Source organism: Halichoerus grypus, chromosome 7, assembly GCF_964656455.1.
Source record: "Halichoerus grypus chromosome 7, mHalGry1.hap1.1, whole genome shotgun sequence".
NCBI classification, from domain to species: Eukaryota; Metazoa; Chordata; class Mammalia; order Carnivora; family Phocidae; genus Halichoerus; species Halichoerus grypus.
In genome coordinates, this window is record NC_135718.1 from 17,290,174 (window position 1) to 17,314,020 (window position 23,847).

The 23,847-nt window shown below is 45.9% G+C and overlaps 1 protein-coding gene across 34 annotated transcripts in view; it reads right to left on the minus strand.

Annotated features, from left to right (window-relative positions):
* Positions 1-23,847, minus strand: part of TCF7L2 (transcription factor 7 like 2) — a 195,989-nt gene that overhangs the window by 52,045 nt on the left and 120,097 nt on the right. For 12 of the 34 annotated variants that reach the window (XM_036069354.2, XM_036069351.2, XM_036069349.2 and 9 more), the window contains one exon: positions 20,439-20,582. The exons of 19 other annotated variants lie outside the window; for them this stretch is intronic. In XM_036069354.2, the coding sequence (XP_035925247.1) occupies positions 20,439-20,582 (144 nt within the window). The remainder of the gene's footprint in view (positions 1-20,438; positions 20,583-23,847) is intronic. 3 more of the 34 variants (XM_078077104.1, XM_036069348.2, XM_036069378.2) reach the window with 1 other exon arrangement.

Below are 23,847 nucleotides of genomic sequence, written 5' to 3' on the forward strand. Positions count from 1 at the left end.
AGCAATTCCGGGACTGTTCATCAGGATTTCCTTCTGAAAACTCATAGGATTAGAGGGGTCATGATTAAAATTTTAAAAACTACTGAGACCATATTTGACCTGTAACAGCTGATGATCAAGCTAAACCCACCCTGATGGCCATCCTAGGTTTTGGAAAGTGGAATCACGGTGGAAAATTCGAGGCTAAGTGACTGGCTTTACATGTGATTCTTAAAAGGCTGAGTTTTAGATTTAACATCTTAAAATATCTGACTCAATTATTTAGTTCCCTCTTCCTCTTAAAAAGAGATCCTTGGCCCAAGTGAAGTAGAAATCCTTGGGTTTAAGATGCCCATAATGGCATTCATCTCTAGCTTCTCTAATTTGGACAGTGAGGAACAAAGGAAATTAGTGTTAGTTTCCTTAAATGCTGGTGGGAAAGAAGAGAGACCACAAAACTCTCTGGGACTAGAAGTGTGTGCAAGGACTAACAAGAATGAAGGGTCACAAGTTCTAAAGGGGGCAGACCTCCTTTCTCCAGGCTAAGTTGCCAGCCCCACAGAGCCTCCCTGAAGAGAATGCATCCACCCAGCCACTGCATCCAGCCCGGGTCAGCCCTCCTTAGAAGGGGGGGATGTCCTATTCCCTCTGATTCAGGTCTTCATAGCCGCTGACCAGTTAATCAAGTACTGGGAGGCCAAAACTAAACAAGCACATCAGGCTTTCATTAAGTTACAAGTTGTGGATCTGGTCAAAATTAAAATATTTCAAAATAACACACTTACGGGGATTTTTGCACTTATTTGCTAGGAAAGGACTGGTTGCTACGTATCTCCTCCCCTGAACTACAGAGACAGATGCTGAAGAACCTGCAAGCTGTCAGGGTTTCACTGGCCTGACAAGGCAGACCTGGATGGCCAGCGCTTGGGGGTGGTTTCCAGTAATAGAACCAAAAGACTCCTGTCACCCATACGGCCCCTAATTAAGTACTGCTGCAGCAATATGACAAAAATAAGGGAATCTGCTTTACAGAGAACTGGGACTCTCTGCTAGAACCCAGAGTTGAAATTAACAAATGAATTGGAAGGGGAATAAGTCATTTTCTCAATAGCAATGACACATAGAAACTTACCAGAAAAGCACAATAAAGGAAAAAGACTTTAAAAAAAAAAAAAAAGAGGAGAAGGATCGAAATATATGGACACCTCCCTTCATCACCTCATATGCTTAAAATACATGTATTGCTCACCTCTGCATAAAGACAACCTTCCACCAAAACATTAGAGGGAAGAGGAAGGGGAAAGGACAGGACAGCATGATCCTCTGAAATCCCTGGGTTTTCTTTAACAAATAAATGATGTTTTTGTGGACTTTGAACCTTTGCTTTTCACAGCAAGTTTAGCAACAGTGCCAGGGAAAGTCATCCAAACCCAGTAAGTGGCTTGAAACTCTACTAAGTAAGCATAGAGACTTGTTGTGCCCTTTACAATACATGTGTGTTTTTGAGAAGTTAGGTGCATGACACACTCAAGCCTCAAGCAGGTGCCATAGGTAATAACAGGGCTAAGGGGAGGGGATTTTAAAGGAAGGTAAGTCCTTCAGAGCCCTTCAAGTCACTTGTTGGATGCTGATAATTTCACGCCTGGCCCCATAATGGTGCTGGATGCCAAGGAAGAAAGGGGTGTGTGTGTGTGTGTGTGTGTGTGTGTGTGTGTGTGTGTGTACATACCTGGCCCTTAAACGGACAAGATAGCTTTTACAGACAAGACAGCCTTTACCTCTTTCCTAAGCAACTTGTAAACACACCCAGAGGCTAACATACAATGGGCACAGCCAGCAAATAATAAAGTAAAATTAAATTATGTCATGCCTCCACCACAGTCACGCCCATAAGCCAGTGTTCCTGCCACGGTGCGGTGCGGAACGCACCGGAGTTGGGAGTGCAAGCTTGCTCCTCCGCATTCGCACAGATGGAAAGCATGTTGCAATCCCCGCCTAAAGCAGACTGTGAAACTGGTTTCAAATGCAACCAAGCATCTTAGTACAGTCTGGACTGCGGTGTGGTTCCCCGCCCCCCGCCCCCCCAAACCAGCTTGTTTTTGTCTAGCACCTTTCTTCAAGGAAGTTTAGAAGGGACTATTTCTCATAATCAAATAAAGTCTTACATGACAACAGCCTCATTTTACAGACAGAAAAACAAACACACTCAGAGGATTTAGAACTTACTCAAGATTAGAGGGTTAGTAACTTTAGCAAATGGAAAAGAGGAGGAGAAATTATTGCTGCAATTGTCATGAACGGAGTAGAGATCTTCCCTGGGACGTTCTTCCCATTCACTGATTCAAAATTCCCATTTGGTGTCTATTGCATGTGCTAGGCACTAGGGATAGATCAGTGAACTAAACACAGAAAAGTCCTTGCCTTCAGGGAGCTTGTAATCTAGAGGGCGGTGATTATTTACAACTGTCCAAGAGCTAACAGATGCACTCCTCGGTTACCCTGATGGTATTTGGATAATCCAGTCAAAGTCAACTAACCTCAAACAGAAACCAGTTCTGTATAACTACCCAGGCCAATGTTCAACTCCAATAACTCTGTGCCCTGAAAAATATAAGTGAAAAGCTTGCTTTATATGCTAGAGAAGAAGCACAAGTTTTTAATCACCCCTTTTTTGTAGTTTTAAAAGAATCCCAAATAACTAAATTATGCTGTCAAATCATCTCGAGATGAACAGCTATTTGCACCAGAGGTCAGAGAACATCACAGACTTGGGGAACGTGGTGTTAACAATCAGATGCTGTGTTTTTCACACCATCCATAACTCGAGCTGTTGGCTATTTTGTTGACCCATACGGTTGGCCAAATTAGTCTATGCTTGGGACAGAAACATCACTGGTGCTCAGGAGTGATCATGAATGCCAATCAATACTAATTTGGATTTCTTCTCTTTGACCCAAATAGCGTGGGGCTTTCTGGTACTTCCAAACCTAATTCCAGGACTATATAAACTACAACTCCTCAAACGACTGGCATGGACTCTTAACATTTTTAGCTCTTTTTCCAACTATAAATTAGATAAAATACATAGATGTTGAGCTCAAGAGTCAGCACTTAGAATCTACTTCAACCTTCACTGTAATGTTGGGGCAGCCAAGCTTATAAAGAGAAGAGCTTCCTTTATCAAAAATGTGTGTATAGTCCATGGTTACCACCATGTCCTAAGTACAAATATACAGAACAAATTAAGCACCAGGTAAGATGTTCAAGAAATGCTTGTTGTAGGAATTTATATATAAAAACATTACTACTGGAATACCTTTCAGAGGAAAATCTTTTCTTAAAACAAAACAAAAAACAAAAACAAAAAAACACCTCCAATAGATAATTTCAAAATATTTCAAAGAGCATGTTGGGATCATAAATTCTTTAAATACAGTTTCTAAAACTGATTTTTTTACAACTGTCAGACTGTGATGGTCGGATGAAAAAAGTATCTGAAGCCCATGCAACAACTAAAAGTGCATTTTTATCTAAAAAGATACATTTTTCTAAAAATGCATACGTTAACACTCAGACATCATAGAGATCCATAAGAACTGATTCCTCTAAGAGTTTCTCAAATTCAAGGGAAGAAGCCCACAGTTACAATGCTTGTTTTTAATTGAGAAGACTAATGTTTTCAACATTTTCTAAACCTGTCTCTTTAGCGGCTTCAACAAGTATATTTTCAAAGTGTAAGCAGAGCAAAGCTAATTTCTGTGTGCAATTTGTTAAAATCGTCAAGCAAGAGTCACTTTTTGAAAAGATCTATAAAATAGTATACATTCTGATGTAAGCCACTGCTTAATTAGAATATCAAAATTATCAAAGAGACAGGTAAAAAAAACAGCAAAACCAACTACACATCTATTATGTTTCAAAAGACAGACAATGGATACCTGGCATCTAAGCCTCTCGTTTACTAGAGCTGCCTGGGGGCTTAACTTTGTATCCCTGGACCCCTGTATGGCCCCAGGTGCACGGATGCCTAATTGTTCTCCAGCTTTTCACACGCATCTCCTTTAAGTCAGGCAACACTCACTCCCTGATGTTGATACCAGTCTCTATTTTTATAGACAGCAAAACGGAGGCTCCTGGGGAATAAAATAATCTCCCCTGGATGACACAGTAAGTGGCAGGGTCTGAATCTGCACTCAGGTCTGCTTAGTCTTCCCAGTCGTAAGACTAGATCCCCCTCAGATCAATACTACATGGCAGAGGCTGGACGGAACATTCCAGCACAGCAATTCTAAAGCAAGAAGTATACTCCTGCCTCCGGGCAACACATCAGCGACGGTGGCGTGCATGTAAAATCACTGCGTCGGGGGGACTGCAGTGGTCCCCTTTACTAACCGAGAGGACGGCTGGCAGGTATGTTGGCACAATTAGTACAGATAAACCCTCTAACAGCCTATCTGCCTTCTGATTTTTAAATAAACAAAGGCTGAACACTATAATTAAGATCAGAAGTGCCTCTAAAAGACCAGATGGCAAAGGGGAAGTTACACAAAAAAAGTCACTGGCAGGGAATTGGGAGAGTTTGTTGTTCCTAAGGTGGAAGAAGTGATTTTTAGCAAATGTTTTTAACTGAATGCCTGGAGGAAAACATCCACCTCCCTGCAAAAATGATGGCTGGGCCTAGGGCCAGTGTGGAGGAAGCGAAGGTCCATATTGAGACGGACCCAGGGGGCACCACGTCTATACCACAGGGGGCTCTGTCGCGCTTCCTGCCTAGGCTGACCTTGCCCAGCCCCACGGTCGGGGGGTTCCTTGGGGATGACACAGACCTAGAAAAGCAGTCAGTGTGGTGGCCACACGGATGCCTGCAGGTCCCCAGAGTCTTCCTCCTTGTCTTATTACTCAGAAACAATGGCATCTCTATGGCCTCAGTGGCTTCAGTGGGAGCCCCTCCCCCCCACAATGGCCCCATTCAATCCCCCACCAAGAGTGATTGCCCCAAGTTTAACGGCCTGTGTTAGGAGAGCACCGGACACAAAAGGAGGTGTTTCCAGGTTCAGTGAACACTTTACTTCCATTCATCCGAGGAGGAACAAAAGCGAATCCCCCTTTACCTCGGGGAGGGCGGAGGCTGGCCTCCACCATCTCCACCAAAAGGCAGCCCTCTTTCTGGTGGGGGTGGGGACCACATTGTGTTCCAGGATCATGGTGCAAACAAGGTTCCTGATTATTTCTACCTTCAACCGCCAATACATTTGCATAAAAATAGGATTCTTTTGTCCCCTAAGAAAAGCCAAGAGGACGCTGAGCCAAGAGTCTCAAAGTAGGACCCATGAGGGCAAAGGGAGAAAGAAGTTCCCAAACAAAGACCAACAAGGTCAGTAGATGGACCTTAAATTATACTTTGGAATCATTATTAGGAAAATAGTTCACCTCTTCCTTTGCTTGAAATTTTTATTAGGGTTTATTGCTATTTTTATTAAGGAACCTAATGTTTACTTTGTAAAACTGTTTTAATTACTAAGTACTTCTGCAGGGCAGCACTTGACCAGGATAGGCTACTTTAAGAAACATCATTTCACATAACCCAAAAGTGTTATTTCCCTAATTGCAAGTGATATACCTTGATCTTGACCACAGACTTCTATAGCAATCTTGGGTATCAGTCAACAGCCCTGATTTTACTAGTTGGTCATAAGGCTCAACTTTTTTTTTTCGTCTGCAAAGTTTACACTAAGTACTAAGACTTGAAATAGCACAAGTCATACCTCCCTTCTCAGAGAGACACCCACCCACCCCTTTCTTTACCCAGCCAAGTTGGATTAGTCATACTAAACATAGCCCATTCCCAACCAACTCTTCAAGCTTTGGCAGGCCTAGCCCAGCTGACATTCCCGGCCCAGTTTAACATTACATAATGAGAGCTTCACTCCCATCATGGGCTCCAAGTCAAAACAAACTTGCTGAACTCGGAGGCAGGGCACCAGTTTGTTTCCCAGTTACAGGGCATGGGACTACAAGGGGCAGAACAGAGCTTTTAGCAAAAACTTAAAAATCACCAGTGAACTCTTGAATCTGTTCTTACTGTGGTCAACTCAGTCATACTTCTTTGAGTTCAAGTATTGGAGCTCCCCAACCTAGACACTTTCCAAGTTTTATCACATACTGTTGGTGTCAGACTTGTTTTCAATGAATCATTTTCACACATTTCTATGTTTGAGTTTTTAACAAAACCCCCACAAAGCAACACTGTAAAAGGATTCCCAAATACCAATCCTCTGGGAAAGAAGGTGGTAGGATTATATAGGAGGATAAAATTCCCTGCCAAAGACTAGTTGTTCATCCAGCACTCAAAACACAAATGAATGGTAAGATCTGATTTTCTATGTATTGCTAAAGGACATCCATTGCTGGAAAAGTTTTAAAACTCTCTCTGTGTGAATTCCAGCTCACCTCTTCCTAGTTAACCTCCAACAGATAATTATATCAGTCCCTGGTCATCACCACCATGAGCCTCCTGATCATCATTATGTCAACACCCAGGGCATCCCAGAAAATGAGGATCTCTCAAGTGGAAAATAAGTGAATTCATACTGAACACACATAACTTCACACACTAATCTCGCAAGAGCTTAAAATTAATAGCACTCAACAGGAATGGTTCACAAAGTCAAATTCCACCTTGAATCAGAGGTAGCTGAACAGAAAGAGAAAAGCCAAGAGGTCCAGACAAAGCCTTGATTCTATCACGATCCGGCTACACGTGACCATGTGATCTTCCGGCAGCCATCCCCTCACTCCAGGCCTCAGTCTCCCCAGGTTTACAGAAAGGATTGGACAGGACAGGTAGGTTTGATTACCAGTCACCTGTCATAATCCTAAGATTTTATAACTAATTGTCCCACCCTGCCCACAGTGAACAAATTACTCTCTGGTTGTGGCTAGATGCTCCGGGAATTGTTTGTGCCAATATATTAGGGCACTCAGGTCCATTTCTCTGACCTGACTTATTTCATTTGTCTTGCACCAGAAGCCCAGGCCCACGTGCACAATAATCTTACCAAGAAGAGCTGCTACTACCTGTAAGGTAATACTCAATTTATTACTATCTCTTGACCCACAAGACAGTCCCAGTCAATCTCCCTAGGTAACCTCTATTTTTTTTTTTTTTAATCCTGGAGACCACATATTTTCTTAATAAATCAGGAACCAAATTAAAAACATTGATCCCCAGAGCACTGAAGGCTGTTTGCCCTATTCTAAATAGCTCCAGCTTATGGTGCTTTTAAAATTCCTTTGCTTTCCCCTCCTTCTAAACTGTAAGAGGCTCTTAGAATGCTCAGACTCTGGTCTGTCTGGAGCCCACAGAGGATGTGCCCCACAGACAGGGATGTATAGTAAGTAGATCTTTGTGGTTGGAAGAGAGGCAGAGCAAAGACTCGATGTTGAATGAGCAAGAACAAGAATGTGGTGAGAAATCCCACTAGGTCGGCAAAACGGAGGAGGAGAGGGGAGAGGGAGGGTGGGACCAGAAGGATCCTGGTCACCAGGCAGAAGTGAGGATGAAGAAGCAGAGAAATGGGTCTGGCAGCATCTAGGCTATGGTCAGAACCACAGGCCTGGTAATTCCCCAAACTCCAAAGGCGGGCTTATCCACAAAACACCCACTTGAACACGGCTTTCTTTGGCAGCTTCACTACCAAGACCATTCACACCAAAGTGGAGGGATGCAACCATTGAGGGAGTTTTGATTTCTCTCCAGGGGCTCTGGAGGAAACTTCTTCTGATGATGCCTCAACAAGGAGCAGACCTCAGGGTGGACTCAATCCATCTTGCTCCTACCCTTATCCCTAGCACGAAAATAGCACCTGGTTCAGAAGCATTTAGTCACATCAGGCTCTATGCGCCGGGGCTGTCCTAAGAGCTGGTGTCCCTGTTGTGTTATCCTGAGAGTCTACAAGACCTATTTCTAAGGCTTTTTCATAATTGGTGTGCAGAAGCAGGAGATGCCTGTCTTATGGAGTCAAGTGAATGGCCTTTGGGACAACTCAGTCAGAAGTCTGATGTCGGAATTAGTGGGGTCTGAAAACCTCATCTGCATCCCTACGTCACTGCAGAACTTCCAGTCCCCCCTAAATCCTCATCTGCCAAGCTAAAGAAATGGTATGGTCTTGTCTACCTGAGAACCTGGCCTGGGAACCAGGTCCTCGCTCAGCCAGAAGAGTAGAATCAGCATTCCTGGAGTGTCACTCAATATTGCAAAAGCTCCGGACAGATCTTCAAGCATCGTAAACAACCAGGAGGAGGGCTCAATAACGCGGAGACGTTCACAATGAAGTCGAAAGGGGAGCTTACTGTGTATTTTTTAGGCTGTCTGCAAGTCGATTAAGACACTGTACCCTTTGTTCTAAAACTGTAGGGTACTATACACAATACTGTGTGGTACCACCAAAAAAATTACCCTGAATGCATTGCCCTGGAAGGGATAAAGAAGAGTCTGGGAGCTGGTAGCATTAGGGGTAGAATCTCACTTCTAAGACTTTTCCCCCAGTACTTCTGTATGCCCCTCCCTGGTGTCCAGATGACATCTATTAAATTCAGGCACTGCTCCACAAGGGTTCTTGGCCTCTGGCTAGGAGAAGAATAGCATCAAAAAAATTGCTTGCCAACAACCCATAAATTTAAACAAGTCAGGATGGCAAGAGGAGGTTGCCTGGGAATCATCATAGAAGAGAAGTCAAAAGCAATGTGGTTTAAGATGGGACACACAGACAGATACCCCTCCAGCAAGATGTTCCTTCTTTCACAAAGGCAAATCCTTAGGGCTCCCACGAGGATTAGGAGATCATCTCTTCACCCATGTGACCACTTACAGTCTTGAAACTCCAAGGAAGGTTTGGGGGGCGGGGGGGCTGAAGGATCTCCAATGGACAGCACATCTGACTTGACTAAAGGCATCAACCCAGACCGTGGCCCATCCTCGATCTCAGGAGGAGGGTGAGTGAGGGGAACAACATACATGCAAGGGCACGGATGTCATTTGCACACAAGTGGGGGCACAACTTGCATAATTAGAGTGCAGTCCTAGGGAACGTAGAGTCCCGGCTACACTGATTCAGTCCTCCTGACCTGGAAGAGGTCTGGCTTACTCCAGCCTCAAGGATGAGGTCCATACAGTGGAAACTGTTGAAGCTGTGTCAAAGCTTCCTGCTTTTGCTCCTCCTCCTAACTTAGCCCACCACCATGGGGAGTGGAATGCAGCAGGAAGGACCACACGCTGTGCAAATATATGCTTTATGCTCTGGTCCTCACACCCACTCATACAAAAGACATACCATTAATAAGTACAAAAAAATGTGGGTTCTTCCCAGAGCCATCTTGTGCAGAATCCCTCCCCTCATTAGCAACTACCTTTAACATTATTTGATTCTGAATTCAGACAAAGGAGGAGGTGAAAACCCAGGGATCCTCAGCATTTACACATCTAAAGCTCACTCTGCAAAATAAACTTTCCTCTTTAAAGCCCCGTTTTAATCATTCTACCAAGTGGCCTAATTTTTTTTCCCTTAATTTGCGGGATCCAAGCAATTTTTACTGTGGGTGGTAACAAGAGTCTAACTGTTTCTAATTATTTAAAAAACAAAACCACACACACAAAACAAAACAAAAATCTATGCTGCCAATTGCCAAGAGACTCAGAAGCCACAACTTCCGGTAATAAAGATTTTTCTTTCCAACTATCATAAACCGGCGTATCTGGAGAGCATCTGTGTGTCTGCTCAATGCTTCCCGTCCATGATAGCGGTGAGCTGGGCCCATGCACAGAACAGGGGGAGACAGTGCAATCGGGAGGCCTTTGCAAACATATAAAGACCCAGTCTTTAAAACCCACCCCCTAACCAATCAGTCTCAGTGCAACTGAGGACACGTTTTTGCTTTTTTTTTTTTAATTTTGTGCCACAATTTCCCTATCTTTAAAAATGAGGACCACAGTTCCTACCTACTGGGAGACTTACATGGGTTAATGGGTGAAAATCACTTCAACCAGAGCGGATACATAGAAAGCACTCAATAGGGGCGCCTGGGTGGCTCAGTCCTTTAAACGTCTGCCTTCAGCTCAGGTCACGGTCCCAGGGTCCTGAGATAGAGCCTGGCATCGGGCTCCCTGCTCAGCGGGGAACCTGCTTCTCCCTTCTCCCCGCTTGTGCTCTCTCTCGCTATCTCTCTCTCTCGCAAATAAATAAAATCTTAAAAAAAAAAAAAAAGAAAGAAAGCACTCAATAAATGCTACTACTACCTTATTTATATATAAAATGGGAACAATATTAGTTATTCTCTCATGGACTAGCTGTGAGGGTGAAACAAGAATATTATGAAACACTGGAGCCAGTGCCCAAAGGACTGCAGATTTTTAACAAATGGTGGGTAAGTTTTAATACTAAACCACACTCCCCACCAGGGAGCGAGTTCACGTTTCTTTCTTCCCACCAAAGAGATGAATTAAAAAATACCCACTGAGGATAAGTCAGAGCTAATGTTGACAGATGCTTTTAGCAGGTTCCATGTACGCCATCTGCACACAAATTCATTGAAATCTCCCAAGAAATGGAAGGTAGGTACAAAAATTTCCCTGTTTTATAAATGGAAAAACTTAGACCTAGATGGCCCTCAGGAAGATATACATGGTCATTCAGCTAGCCAGGAGCAAAGCCAGAGTTTGAAGTCGTGGAATCTGAACCCCAGGCTCTTAATCATTCCATGAAGCACGCTCTGCAGTAACCATAACCAAGTACCAAAACAACATCCTCTCTTCTTTTGAGGCAAACCATCTCCTACCAAAAAGGCTTTCCAAAAATTACGATTTTATCATTAAACCTGAAAGCTGGGGGGCGCCTGGGTGGCTCAGTCGTTAAGCGTCTGCCTTCGGCTCAGGTCATGATCCCAGGGTCCTGGGATCAAGCCCCACATCGGGCTCCCTGCTCGGCGGGAAGCCTGCTTCTCCCTCTCCCACTCCCCCTGCTTGTGTTCCCTCTCTCGCTGTCTCTCTCTGTCAAATAAATAAATAAATAAATAAATAAATAAATAAATAAACAAACAAACAAACCTGAAAGCTGGAATAACACGTAGATGCTTTTCATGGAGAGGAAATCCAACAGGAAGACCGTGCTATTAAAGACCCAGGAGGAGGAGATCAATGCCAAAGAAGAAGTCAGGAATTTCTTTGGGCTGACTTGGACCTCAATCTCCACAAAACGGCCCTGTTCCACTCAACATGAAAAAGAGTCCAGTACAATCCGCCACTGTCCAACCTTGCTTTCTACCCCACTTGTTAATCATGCCTAGAGGGGGGCACTAAGTTTAACTGCAGACAGTCAATTTTGTTAATGGAATTCTAAGCCCATCCGTTTTCAGTTGGGAGGATGAGAGAATCTTTCGCTGTGTTTCTCTAAAGCAAATATTTAGTGCTTTCATCTTTTAGTGCCCTAACATGCGATCTGTCACCCAAATAAAAAAACTAAACCTTCTCATGTGAGTGTTTGTAGACATGATACTTCCAACGTCAATCAGACAAATGGCGAGTACTTTCAGAGGAGAGCTGGGCGATCCCCGTGTTGGCTGTCTCAAGTACCCTATCATTTCAATCCAGATGCAGAAAAGCAACTTGTTTCTAACCTGCTTTGCTCCTCTTGTTTGGCCTAGGTACCCAGGCTTGCGTTGCTTTGCTTAGTGGTGGTGGTGGTGCTTTCTTTTAATGAAAACCATTCTTCATCCACCTGGAGGACATTCCTCTACAGAAACCTGTTGCCTGACAACAGTAGTTTCTTATCAGCAAAACTCACTCCTCTTAGCTGAATGAATCACCAATGCCCTGAATCTACCAAACTCTGAGAGATTCCTTCAGCCTGGCAAGCAAGAAGCAGGGAGAAGGGGTACAGCCAGGGAAGTTGGGTTATTTTTGTAGAAGGCAGTTGTAATTCTTCTTCCTGACTCTAAAAATGTTTTGGGTACCAGAAAGCCAGAAGGAGAGCTACGACTGTGTTTCTAGATGTCACCTTCCCCGTAATTTCTGCTTTCTGTACTGGGTCACCGTTCCCACTTGTCAACTGGATGCAATGGCAAGTGTCCAAGTAATTACAGAGACAGGAATTAGATGACACAAGAATTTACATGTGTACAATTGCTTGTACCTTCCCCAGCAGAATCCATGGCAAAGGCATCATCTGCTGTCCAGTCAAGTGTGACACTCTGAGCAGGGGAACTTTGAGGTCACCTCTGCTCATTTCTCAAGAGGAGAACAGGCACACACACGTACCCGCATTGCACTATTCCCTAAGAAAGCATTAGCTCTGAACCACCACAGGTGAAACGTAGCTCTGGCCTTCCCGTGCTTGTGCCAGCTTGTCCCAGCACCTAGAGCTGGGATGCACCGATGATCCAGGAAGCACCTCAGGTGCTCTAAGCCCTTACCTCCTGCCTTCACCTAAGAAATGTGACAAGTGAGGACACCCTGGGAGAACCATGTTGGCTCAACAAAACCGTCTTCATTTTATAAGTTATGCCCAAACCTTAATAATCTGTCCTGACATCTGAGAAAGAATAATATACAGAATTCAAAGCAGAATATTCCAAAAGTTGTTTCGTATCACATTGCTGCCTATACAGTTAGCAATAACATATATCCTTTGTCCTTTATTAATTGTATTTGTCTTTGGCCACTGTCAGAATTAGGTTGAATTCTCCTAAATCCAGAGTGGCCCAAAGCCTACTGGGTGCGTGGGCAAGAACAGCCAGTTTAAAACACAGAAAATCCAACCAAGACTTGTCAGTAACTAACAAGCTAAGAACCAAGGCAGCATGGTTACGCCTCTTTGGCTAAAGGAGGCACAGAGGAAGAGCACAGAGTCTAATCATCAACAGTGAAAAATTAACCTCTCAGACAGAGGGAGGGAGGGAGGAATCAAGTCAACATTACCTTTCAAATGGTAAAAATGATAAAAAATAAAACCCACATTTCCTGTGACTAAGAAAGGGACAGCGTGAGAGTGTGTATAAGATGATGGAGCAGTTCTATATCCTGATGGCGGTGGGGGTCATATAAATTTATGCTAAAATTCATAGAACTGTAGACTGAAAGAGAAGTCAGTTTTGTTGGATGATAGATTTTAAAATACAATTAACTCTTGAACAACTTGGGGGAGAGCAGGGGGGAGGTGTTAGGGACACTGATCCCCCTCCATGCAGTCAAAAATCCACATATAACTTTTGCTTCCCCCAAAACTTAACTAATAGCCTACTATTGACCGAAAGCTTTGTCTGTTCATAAACAGTCGATTAACACATATTTTATATGTCATATGTCTTATATACTATATTCTTACAATAAAGGAAGCTAGAAAAGAGAAAATGTTATTAAGAAAATTGTTAGGAAGAGAAAATACATTTACAGTACTGTACCAAAAAAAAAAAAAAATTCCACAGAGAAGTGGACCCATGCAGTTGAAGCCCATGTTGTTCAAGGGTCAACTGTGTGTGTGTGTGTGTGTGTGTGTGTGTGTGTATGTGTGTGTATTTTTTTTTTAATCCTGCATCTCAAAAGAAACCTGGTCCCCACATCTAAAATCTGGGGCACAAAAGCATACGTAGTAAGTGCAAAACTGAAAAATAGATGGTTGCAGGTGACCCAGCCAAGCAAAACCGCAATGAGGAAAGTTACCCCCCACCCCAGGAATCTGATCTGAGTCCATTTTGCTGTCCAAAGCCGGACAGGGCCAAGGAGAAAGGAGGGTCCCATTCCCTTGAGAAGCAAACATATCTGTGCATGATGATAGCCACGGGCCCAGAACTGCCCCGCTTCCCTTAGGAACCACATGCATTCCTGAAGCTGACAGAGATGCCCCAAGCCATCGCCTCCTCTGCCCACCTCCACCCATCTTTCTCAAGTGTTCATGAAAAAGCGGTAAGAGGAAAGAAACATCCAGGAGACACAGCTGTGAACAACCAACAAGCTGGATGTCCCTCCTGGCAGTTACGAGTTTCTTCCACTTTCTGGTGGAGGGGCTCCTCGTGTCCCAGGCAGAGGGGGCCTCTCACCGGTCAGCCTGACTCTCGGTGAACCACCGGGCCTGCCAGAAACCCAGTGTGGGGAGCCAGGCCGAGCAGCAGTGACTGAGAGCTCCCCCCGATCCCTGTGCCCCCGGCCCCAGAGCTCACGTGCAACCCCACAAGCCCACATCCTCTCCTGCCAACTCTGTCTTCCTAAGCAGTGAGAGGCCACCACCGGGGCCACGGGGTTGCATCGCAGGGGTTCCAGCAAAGCTTGGCAGACACAGCGACTGCTGGGGCTGGGACGTAAATCCAGTGGGGGCAGCCGTGCCCCCTTCTGTCACCCCAATTCCTGCCCACCTCCCTTGCCTCTCACCTTCTTCTTTCTCTGGTGACTTTAGTTCCTTCCCTCACTGGAAGGAACTGACTTTCCAAAACATAAACTTTCACTCTGAGCACACACAGTCCTCTTCCTTGGACCCACCCAGAGAAAAATGTTTCTCTCCTGCTGCCCTGGTCACCAAGCTGCCTGCGTGCTTGTGCTGGGGCGGGGGGCGGTGGGGGCGGGAATTGACCCCAGACACATGCGTGTGCACATGGACAGGCACACATGCCCCAGGAGGTTTCTAACAAAGAGTCAAAAGCTCTGTGGCTGTACAAAGGCCACCTCCTTCCTCATTTTCAGCTCAAGTTGAGGGGCCAGCGACTGACTGGAGAAGGACCGCCATGGAAAGGACAGCCAACACTTGCGCGTGCCCCCATGAAGCATGCTACGCCACGTCTGTCACCTTCCTCCCCAAAGCAAACCAAAAACGACAAGTTTTCCACTGCTGCATTTTTTAATGCAAACAGGCTTGAAAGGGGACTTCCAGAGATATGATGGACAAAGTTGGCAATGTGTGAAATGAAGGCTGGAAGATGATCTATTTCTTAGTATTGCCTCTTGCTAAACTAGCAGCAGCGGACGCAAGAAGTACCTTTTGAGTAAGGTGCACAGGACTGGCCTGAGAAGGAAGGATTAAAACTCAGATCTCCTACTTTGCTCACCTGACAGTAAGTGCCCTTAATAAAAATGAGTAAATGCAGCTCCAGAGTCTGGGCTGAACTCTTGTTCCTATCTGTTCTCAAATTCTAAACATCTACCTCCGTGGCATCATTAAAGACACCAACAATAGGAAAGTACTCTGAGAAACAGATATCACAACAGACAGATACACAGACTGATGTGACAGGTAATGTCACAACCATCAGTGGGAAGCATCCACTGTCTCTCTTCAAGTACTGACCAAGTCATTGGATCAGGGGGAACCTATAAGGAATAATAATAATAAAAAAAAATCTTTAGGCTAATTTAAACTCTCCCTGGACACAGGTTAGCCCATTAAAAAGTGATCTGTCACCTCCCAGTATTACAAAAGGGGAGGACCCCACAACAATAAACTGTGTGGGAGATAACATGTCCCGCATCAAAAGTCAAGTCTTCTCTATTAATGACCTTTGTCACACGGGATGCCAAGAAAACATGTGACTCACAAAGAATGGGGGAAAGGGAGGTAGTCACAAAGATAAGAGCCGTGATGGCTCATGGCGGTGGCGCCTGGCGGACGTCAGGCAGCCCAAGAGGCACGGCCACAGGGCAGGGAACACCTGCACCTCCCACAGGGGTGAGCTCCTTGCAGGGCCTCCGTGCACTCAGTCGGCCTGGGCTTCCAACTCCGTACACCAGCCTCACAGGGTGAGAGGAAAAGTGTAAGAAGTGAAAGGAACAGCATTCAGTCCAAGGAATGGCAAACAACATGGGAAAGAGGGCCTCGACTGGTCCTCTCCCTCTCCGGGCCTATTTCCCTGGGCAAGTTGTGCCTAAGCCGCGTCAATCACACAGGAGACACACTACCTCATGATGCACTGGGAATGCGATCTCGCTGAGGCATGAGAAATTCTAAGTGGGGCCTGACAGGGTCCATTTCTACTACGGGGGTGATTCACGGGAAGAGGGAATTCATGCACTCACTGGACCTGGAAGAATTCAACAAGGAAGCTTTGCAAGGAGAGGATGAGAGAAAGGAGAAATCACGAAATAATATGGGTGGTCCCACTAGCGATCCCACCCTGAGAATGAATTTGGCCAGGGGGTGCACTTGCTGGTCTGCCAGCACAGAATCATCCAGGGCTGAACGCACGAAGCTACGGGTCATGTACATCACAAGGGCAGTATGGACTGTCTGGGGACATTCTGCCTTCGTCATTTTTAACTCACATCTGCTCCAGCGTGCAATGCAATGGCGCCAGAACAGGGGACTTTTAGAAACAGTCTGTCGGCCCTGGGGCCATGACTAAGCCTATTGAGGGATACCCACATCCAGAATTGGCAACCATCAGAAGTTTTACAGAGACTCTTCATGGCATACATAGGAAAGTGTTTCCATCGCGAGAGATGGAAAATAAACACGAAACAACTGCATATAATATGATAGGAGCCTGCCTATGATTTTTAAAATACATCTCTTCAAAGACTGGAAGGAAGTCTATCAAAATATTAACTTTGCAGGGCACCTGGGTGGCTCAGTTGGTTGGGCGTCTTGCCTTCAGCTCAGGTCATGGTCCCAGGGTCCTGGGATGGAGCCCCATGTTGGGCTCCCTGCGCTGCGGGGAAGCCTGCTTCGCCCTCTCCCTCTGCTGCTCCTCCCTGCTCGTGTTCTCGTGCACTCTGTCTCTCTCAGATGAATAAATTAAAAAATCTTAAAAAAAAATTAACTTTGCCTCTGAAGGTACTTTTACTGTTTTCTCATTGTTTCTTTATGTAATAGGGAGTAGGGAGGCAAATTAAACATTCTAACGTAACAGAATGCTTGCAAAGTTATAATGTAGAGATTTGTAAAGCAAATACTTCCCTTCTAATGCACTTTGTTGTGTAAATCCAGATTTTCCATACATAACATGTATTGAAAAATAGAGTACCAAGGAAATGAAGCAATATCTATATTTGTTTCAATGACTAACAAGCAAAAATAAAACTTCAGCTGTGATGCCATGCTTTTTAGAAATCAGACATATAATAAGCCACAGATTTATAGGATGTGGTCTAATAAACCTAAGAAAAGTTTCATTTCCTCCTGACCAAAGTGGTTCACTCCCTGTCTGTGCAACTAGTTTTTTGCAAAGTTAGCAGATGTCTCTTTTTTTCCCTTAAATGTGTAAGTTGAGAGATCAATAAGCACCAACAATAATAATGTGCCCCCCGAATACACACACATACGCACACTCACTCACTCACTCCCATATCCCTAAATATGAAATAAAAACGGGCTCAATGCTAGCAAAAGGGTAGGTGGCCCAAAACATCAAAGGGACAGAGCTTGCCATCTTGCTAATCCCCAGCCACTGATCAGGAAAAATTTACAGAACCCCTGGAAAGGGGGAAGCAAGGAATGAGGGAAGGATTTAGACAAAGAACTTTTTAAAAGGTTGTTTTCAAGCATTTCCGTGAAAATGGTATTACCTCAGCAATTACAGGAAAAAACACTCTTTTCTTATCTGAATGCACTTAATGCCACAGGTCACACCCTATTATTGTCACTATTAAACATGTTAATAGCCCCAATGTAATGACTTTGTGTGGCTAGCTTTAAAATGTACATGAATAAATAGCTAACTAGAAAAAAAAAGTGACTCATGCCTGCCCAGGTGGATATTGACTTTCTTAGTCATATTTACTCAATTGGTCTACCAGCCTTAATTCCCTGGAGGAGGGGGGTGAAGTGACAGAATCCAGCCAACTTGCAAGGAAAGAGAGGGAGGAGGGACAATGAAAGTTGAATCCAGCCGTGGGTAGAAAGTGTCCCGAATGTGGTACTGGTAAGGCAGAAACTTGACTTTGAATGCCCTGAATCAAAAGCTTCCTCCCAGCCCCTGAGAAGGCAGGGTGTTGAACAGGACACAACACATCTTCTTTAGCAAGTGGGGGATGGTTAGTATGGAAGACTCTGACCCAGGGGCTGTTGCCATGGTCTTCAGTAACAGCAGTTTTATGGCTACGCCCCTGTGCTGTGTGATCCCAAGCAGCTGCTACACCTCCCTGGGGCTCACTTGCAAAATGGGGTCACAGCATCTCCCTCCTGGGAGTGTGGTCAGGTTTTGAAGTTACTATGAGCAAAGCACTTCCAGAAGAGCCTGGCCCATAGGAGGCGCTGTGTGAAATCTCACTCTGATCAGTATTTCCAAGCATCCTGGGAGGTGCCCCCAGGAAGCAGGCTGGGCAGGTATTCCACGCCCATCCCCCTTTTACAGACGCCGGGAGCACATCATGGAGGGGTGAAGCCCCTTGCCAACAGATGGGATGGAACGTTGGAATCAATCCTACTTCTGACTCCAATCTCGTGTGGTTTCCACGATGCTACCCAGAGCCACGTCTCGCACACCCACGCTGTGTCCCACCACAATTCCTCAAGTAGAAAGTACTACCGATGATACATCACTAACTACTCCGTGAAAATGTCTATGGCAAAGCAAGCTGTACAACTGAGCTCCCCGAGCAGTGGCTGGCCCATCACAGCGACACTCTCAGGGTGTGATTCCCCAGGAATCCTGCCGAGCGCTCGTGCCAGACACCGCTCCTTGGCCAGCTCCACTCTGTACGCTTCGACTCACGAGATGCTCACAGCAGCCCACATGTGAGTCCCCTTCACCAGCAGGAAACTGAGGCACAGAGCAGCTGGGTAACTTGCCCAAGTTCCCACAGCCCATGAGCAGTGTCTGTGTGTCTGGCCTATTCACAGTTTAGGGACTCAGACCCAATCCTGGAAGCAGGGCATACTGGTGCTTCCTCAGAAGATGTTTCCATGTCCTGAAGGCAAAGCTGAGAAATGAAGAGTCACAGGCGTCAAGGATCTAAGTGGCGCCTGCGGATCTCAAGTTATAAGGAAGAAACCCAGTCTTCCTGTTTTATTTTCCTCATACTCAAAATGGGTGCCTGGTTCTCCTTTATCAACCTCATAACTCTGACCAAAGATTAATGAGTCACCGTTCACCGGGCCCCAGTGCGGGGAGAGCTGTGTGCGGCATGGCCTTATCACCCGCGGCCAGAAGAACAGCTAGCTACCCTTGTTACAAGCTGGACCAGGGGGCGGCTGCTGAGAAAAGGCTTCTCTCAGGCCATGGCTGCTGAACAGAAGGCCTCCCTGTGCCGTCACACCCAGACCCATCAAAGGACCCGGGCCTTCTGCATTCACGGGCTCCAGGAAATCTGAGTACAGGCACCATCACGGGAGGAGGAAGGGGGGTTTCCAAAAAGACCAGAAACATCTTCAGTTTTATTCACATTTGGCTGAAGAGGGGGCCACGACATGGGAAGATTTCCACGAGACACCAACACACGAAGTTACCAGAATTCAGACACGTCGTAGTGTGCAGAAGCGTCCTTGGTGTCACGTCAAGTGAGAAGAAAATACAAAACTACTGTAAGGTCCAATTCCAACTCTGTGAAATATTTCTAAAGTTCAGACACAGGAATGATGAGAAAGAAACGCATCCCAGTGTTAAGCCCGAATGCCCAACACGGCACCCAGGACATAGTAGGTAAACTATGAATGCTTTTGAAAGGCAGAAGTTTCACTAACTGGCTCTTAAATATTCATTTTTTCTTTAAAAAAAAAAACAAACTAGCATTAATACTAAATCATTTGCCATTTAAATTTAAAGAGTTCCTTCAAAATTTTTTTTATCTGCATTGACTTTTGCTTTTCTGAGAACCGAAAGCATGTTCTACACGGTCTTTATTCTTTGGGACTGCTAATTTGAAGAGAACTGTCACTCCCAAGCATGGAGCAATGTGGGGTATTGACATCGTATTGAATTATTTAAAGGAAATTAACAATGCTTCCCGTCCTTGGACAGCCGCGTCTGCGAGAAAAGCTGTTCACAGCTGCCTCAGGAGGGTACCACTGCAGAGGACTGAGCATTTCTCAGCACCCTGAAGTCTCCAAGAGAATCTGTAAGTTCTAAATAACTAAGAACAAAGGCAAAATTGAGGTAATAACTTCTCTGTCCCCCTGGGAGCTGTGTGAAAGGTCCCAGGAAATCATTTCCTGGGGGTCAAGTTTAATGGGATGACATATTGCTCATCATTCTCACAGAAGCCACGCAGGACGCTGGACCACGTGTAGCCTCTCCTGCGAGCCGGGCACCTGGGGTTCACAGGGGCACCACCCTCCACCCTCTCCTCACAAACTGGCATTCTTATGGCGATGATAAACCTATCAGTGATCACAATACCCAGACATGGCACCCGGCACGACGGCTACCTGACGGGAATTCAGGGGCCACGGCGCACGGGCCCTGCCCTAGTGCGAGGTAAACTTTGGATGGGTGGTTGCATTTCAGAGCTAGCTCATCTCATACCGTCATTCTGCTCCGAGACCTACCTCCAAACACCAGGGCTCCCCAACCTTGTGTAAGGAGTGGCTCCTTTTCATGTCCCTGAAGACTTGAGTGCTGACAGTGAAGTCTGAGGGGGGGCAGAAGTGCTGACAGTCATGTCCCTGAGTGCAGCAAGGGAGGGGGCACTGCTGCCAGGAAGAAAGGGGAACAGAGTGAGGCTTGGGAGGGAGGGGGACGCAGTCACCGAGGCATTCACGGCCCCCAGCCTGACCTTCTTCCCTGACCCCGCACTTCTCTACAAACTCCAAGCAAGGACGACTGTGGTTCCCGATGCGACCCCAGGACTCTTCCACCTCCCTGCCTTCCAGCCTGGGGCCCCCTCTAGCAACATCTTAAACACAGTCTCCTCTATGCAGCCTTTCTGCTGCATCCCTGCCCGCTGTCCCCACCTCTGCCTATCCTTCCCCCAGGGGACTCGGCCATTCCCTGCTCTGAGCCTCCACCGAACCAGCTGGCCGGCATTCCCTCTCCCCCTCTCTCGCTCTCTCTCTCAACTTACCTTACTGAATCTTCTATTAATTTAAACCATGTGACACCGCTGGTATTTCTACCCTACAAAAATGCAATCACATATGGTTCCACCCAATACTAGAGCTATGTGGGGATCTGTCTAGTCACCTTCCCCTCTGCCAGTCTACAATTTTTCGGAGAGGGGCGACTGCACCTCCATCTCTGGACCCCTGGGAAGCATCGGGCAGCACACACCTTGAGGGCTCAAGAAGCATGTGCCATACTGAATTTCAGCGCAGCTTGAGCTCTAGCACGCCCGCAGCTTTGGTTCACTGCCTGCCTACTCTGTCTGGGGCTTTCGACGGGAACGTGCGTGGTGTTCTGCAGCTCCTCACAACCACCCTGTGAGGTAGGTATGTGCCCATTTTACAGAGGAGGAAACCGACTCAGAGACGTTAAGGAGCATGCCCAAGGTCACACAGCGAGTAAATGGCAGAAGGGGAATATGGACCAGGTCTCAGTCAACTCATGGTGCTGCTGTGTAGACTCGGATGCCCGTCCAGATGTTGACTACTGTGCTATCAACAGGATGGAGAATTTAGGGGCATAAAGAGAGACCTGCGATCCAAGAGGGGCTATTTCACAACAAAGAAATATCATTTTAATTGTCTTTTAAAAAGAAAATGCCTGTGTCCTTTGTATGGGTGTATGACTACTCTAGTTTTTAAAGGGTTTATATGAGGAAAAAATGCCATAAATAAATTCTTCACCCTTTTAAATCCCAAATAACAGAACTCAGGATTAAGAATATAAGATGGAGCACAAAACCCAATTATCTTATGTTCTGATATTCACCCAAGAGCAGCAGAATGAGCATAGTGGGAGCTCAAGACTCTGGGAGATAGGAAATTGGTGGAAATAAAGGACAAATCCCACAAAACAGCAACCACCTTTCCAGAACAATTTACATGATTACCATATTACCTGGTCCTCCTGTGGTAGGGGGTGAAAGGGGTATCCAGGTGGATTAAAACCGTTCAAAGGCCACGTGAACTCCCAAAGTGGGAAGAGGCCACGTGGCCAGCAAACTGGGGCAACCCCAGGGCCCTGGCTGGCTACAGCTGTCCCTGTGTCTGGACTTGGAAAGCCACCATTGCTGGAAGCCAGAGGTCTGCCCCCCAGAAAGGGCAGCCCAAGCCCTCAGAGGAAGCACTGGTTGCCCATGGCTGGAGGTCTCTGGTCTCCGTCTGGGAAGCAGAACCTCCCACTCTGCGTTTCTCACCAGCGCTCATTTGTAAACAGGAATGTGAGTCATTAAGCAAGCAGGAGTCCATTTTCAAGATCGGCCCAGCTTTACAACTAAGGTAATCCTATTCTGCCTTGTCACAGTGGTGACTCACCTTACTGTCTCCCACCAGAGGTGACATGGTTTAAACCTCCAATTTTTCCTGGAAGGAACCCAGCAATATGGGGGTTTAAATCCCTGTCTGTTTGCTTTGTTTTCTAACACCGTGCTGAGAGCCAAGAGGCAAGGCTCCCAAGAGCAAGCGCCCCAGAGGAGTTTGGAGAAGAAATGTATCTAAGGTTACCATAGACCACGGCATCTTTATTATCTTCCCATGGCCTTTCCTTGGGGTCTATACTCCCAGAGGGGCCTGTGGTTTATGAGGACAAGTTACGCTCGTGCACACACACACACACACACACATACACACACACACACACCCTCTGCCCAAGATCTAGATCTGGGAACCTCAGAGCCAAATCTGCATGTCACTTCAATTCTGTAGGAGCTCCCAGCTTTGAGATGTGTGAGATTAACCTGATCCTCATCATCTCTTCTGGGCCTACCCTGCTTTTCTTCTTTTTTCTCATTTCTTTAAATATTCATTTCCAATCTTTGTGCATAATGTGAAGTCTTCTAAACCACTTCAAATTTTGGAGGGTAAAAAAATGTCCTATAAACAAATTCAAATGTATCTACAAATACAAAATCAATCATTTTGTAATGGGAAAGAACTGTAGCGGAGTCTCCCCTAATAAATACAAAACTCTTCAACGGATCCATCCTAAAGATTAGAAAGCAGACATCCACTGAGTTTTCTGCTCAGCATCCATTCGTGCTGTTTCCGGTAGTAGTACCTTGACTTGTTTAGGAGGTACCACCCCAACCCTAAAGCCATGTAGTTTACATGGAGTGGACCCCTCAGTCCAACTGTACTCAGCATATTACACCCCTTGACCACAACCACTGGTTCAGAATTATGCGGGAAGAGAAGATCTCTCTGGACTTCAACCTACTTTCATGAGGGGACATCAACCCAGGGCCAAGGAGAGAAATGGTGTCCTGGTAAATGGGCCCCTGGATCCAGCCATGCCTGATGCCTGCCACCTGTGCACTTTTCAGTCAATACACTGTTTTTGCTCAGGCTAGTTTGGGTTGGGTTTGAGGAGAGACAGAGAGAGAGAGAGAGACATCCTGACTGGAGTAGGCTAGTCATCTAAGCCAGACCGACCTCAATAATTATCCATCCACGAATCAAGGGGTAATGTGGAAAGAACTAGAGACACTCCAGGAAAAGTAAATGAAGGCTTCATGAGGTTCATGCTCCTGGCATGATGAGGGGGTTGTTATAAGGCAGTACTTTGGAGTAGGCACCCGGTACTTCTTGAAAGAAGAAAGACTGTGGCTTGCGGCCACTGTCTGGGACAGGGAGAGGGACCCTGAGCAACAACACCTGTAGGAATCGACGTTCGGCCCTTCTGTTCCTCTAGCACCGCAGACGCCACTGGCCACCCCGACCAACTTTAGGATGTGGTCTCCAGAAGGTAGGAGCCACGGGTACTGAACAGCACCAAATCTGTCTCCTAGCTTTCCCCAGCTACACCGCCTTTTTGTGACAGAGGGCTTGGAGAGATGCTTTTCACCTGGGGAAAGGGAAG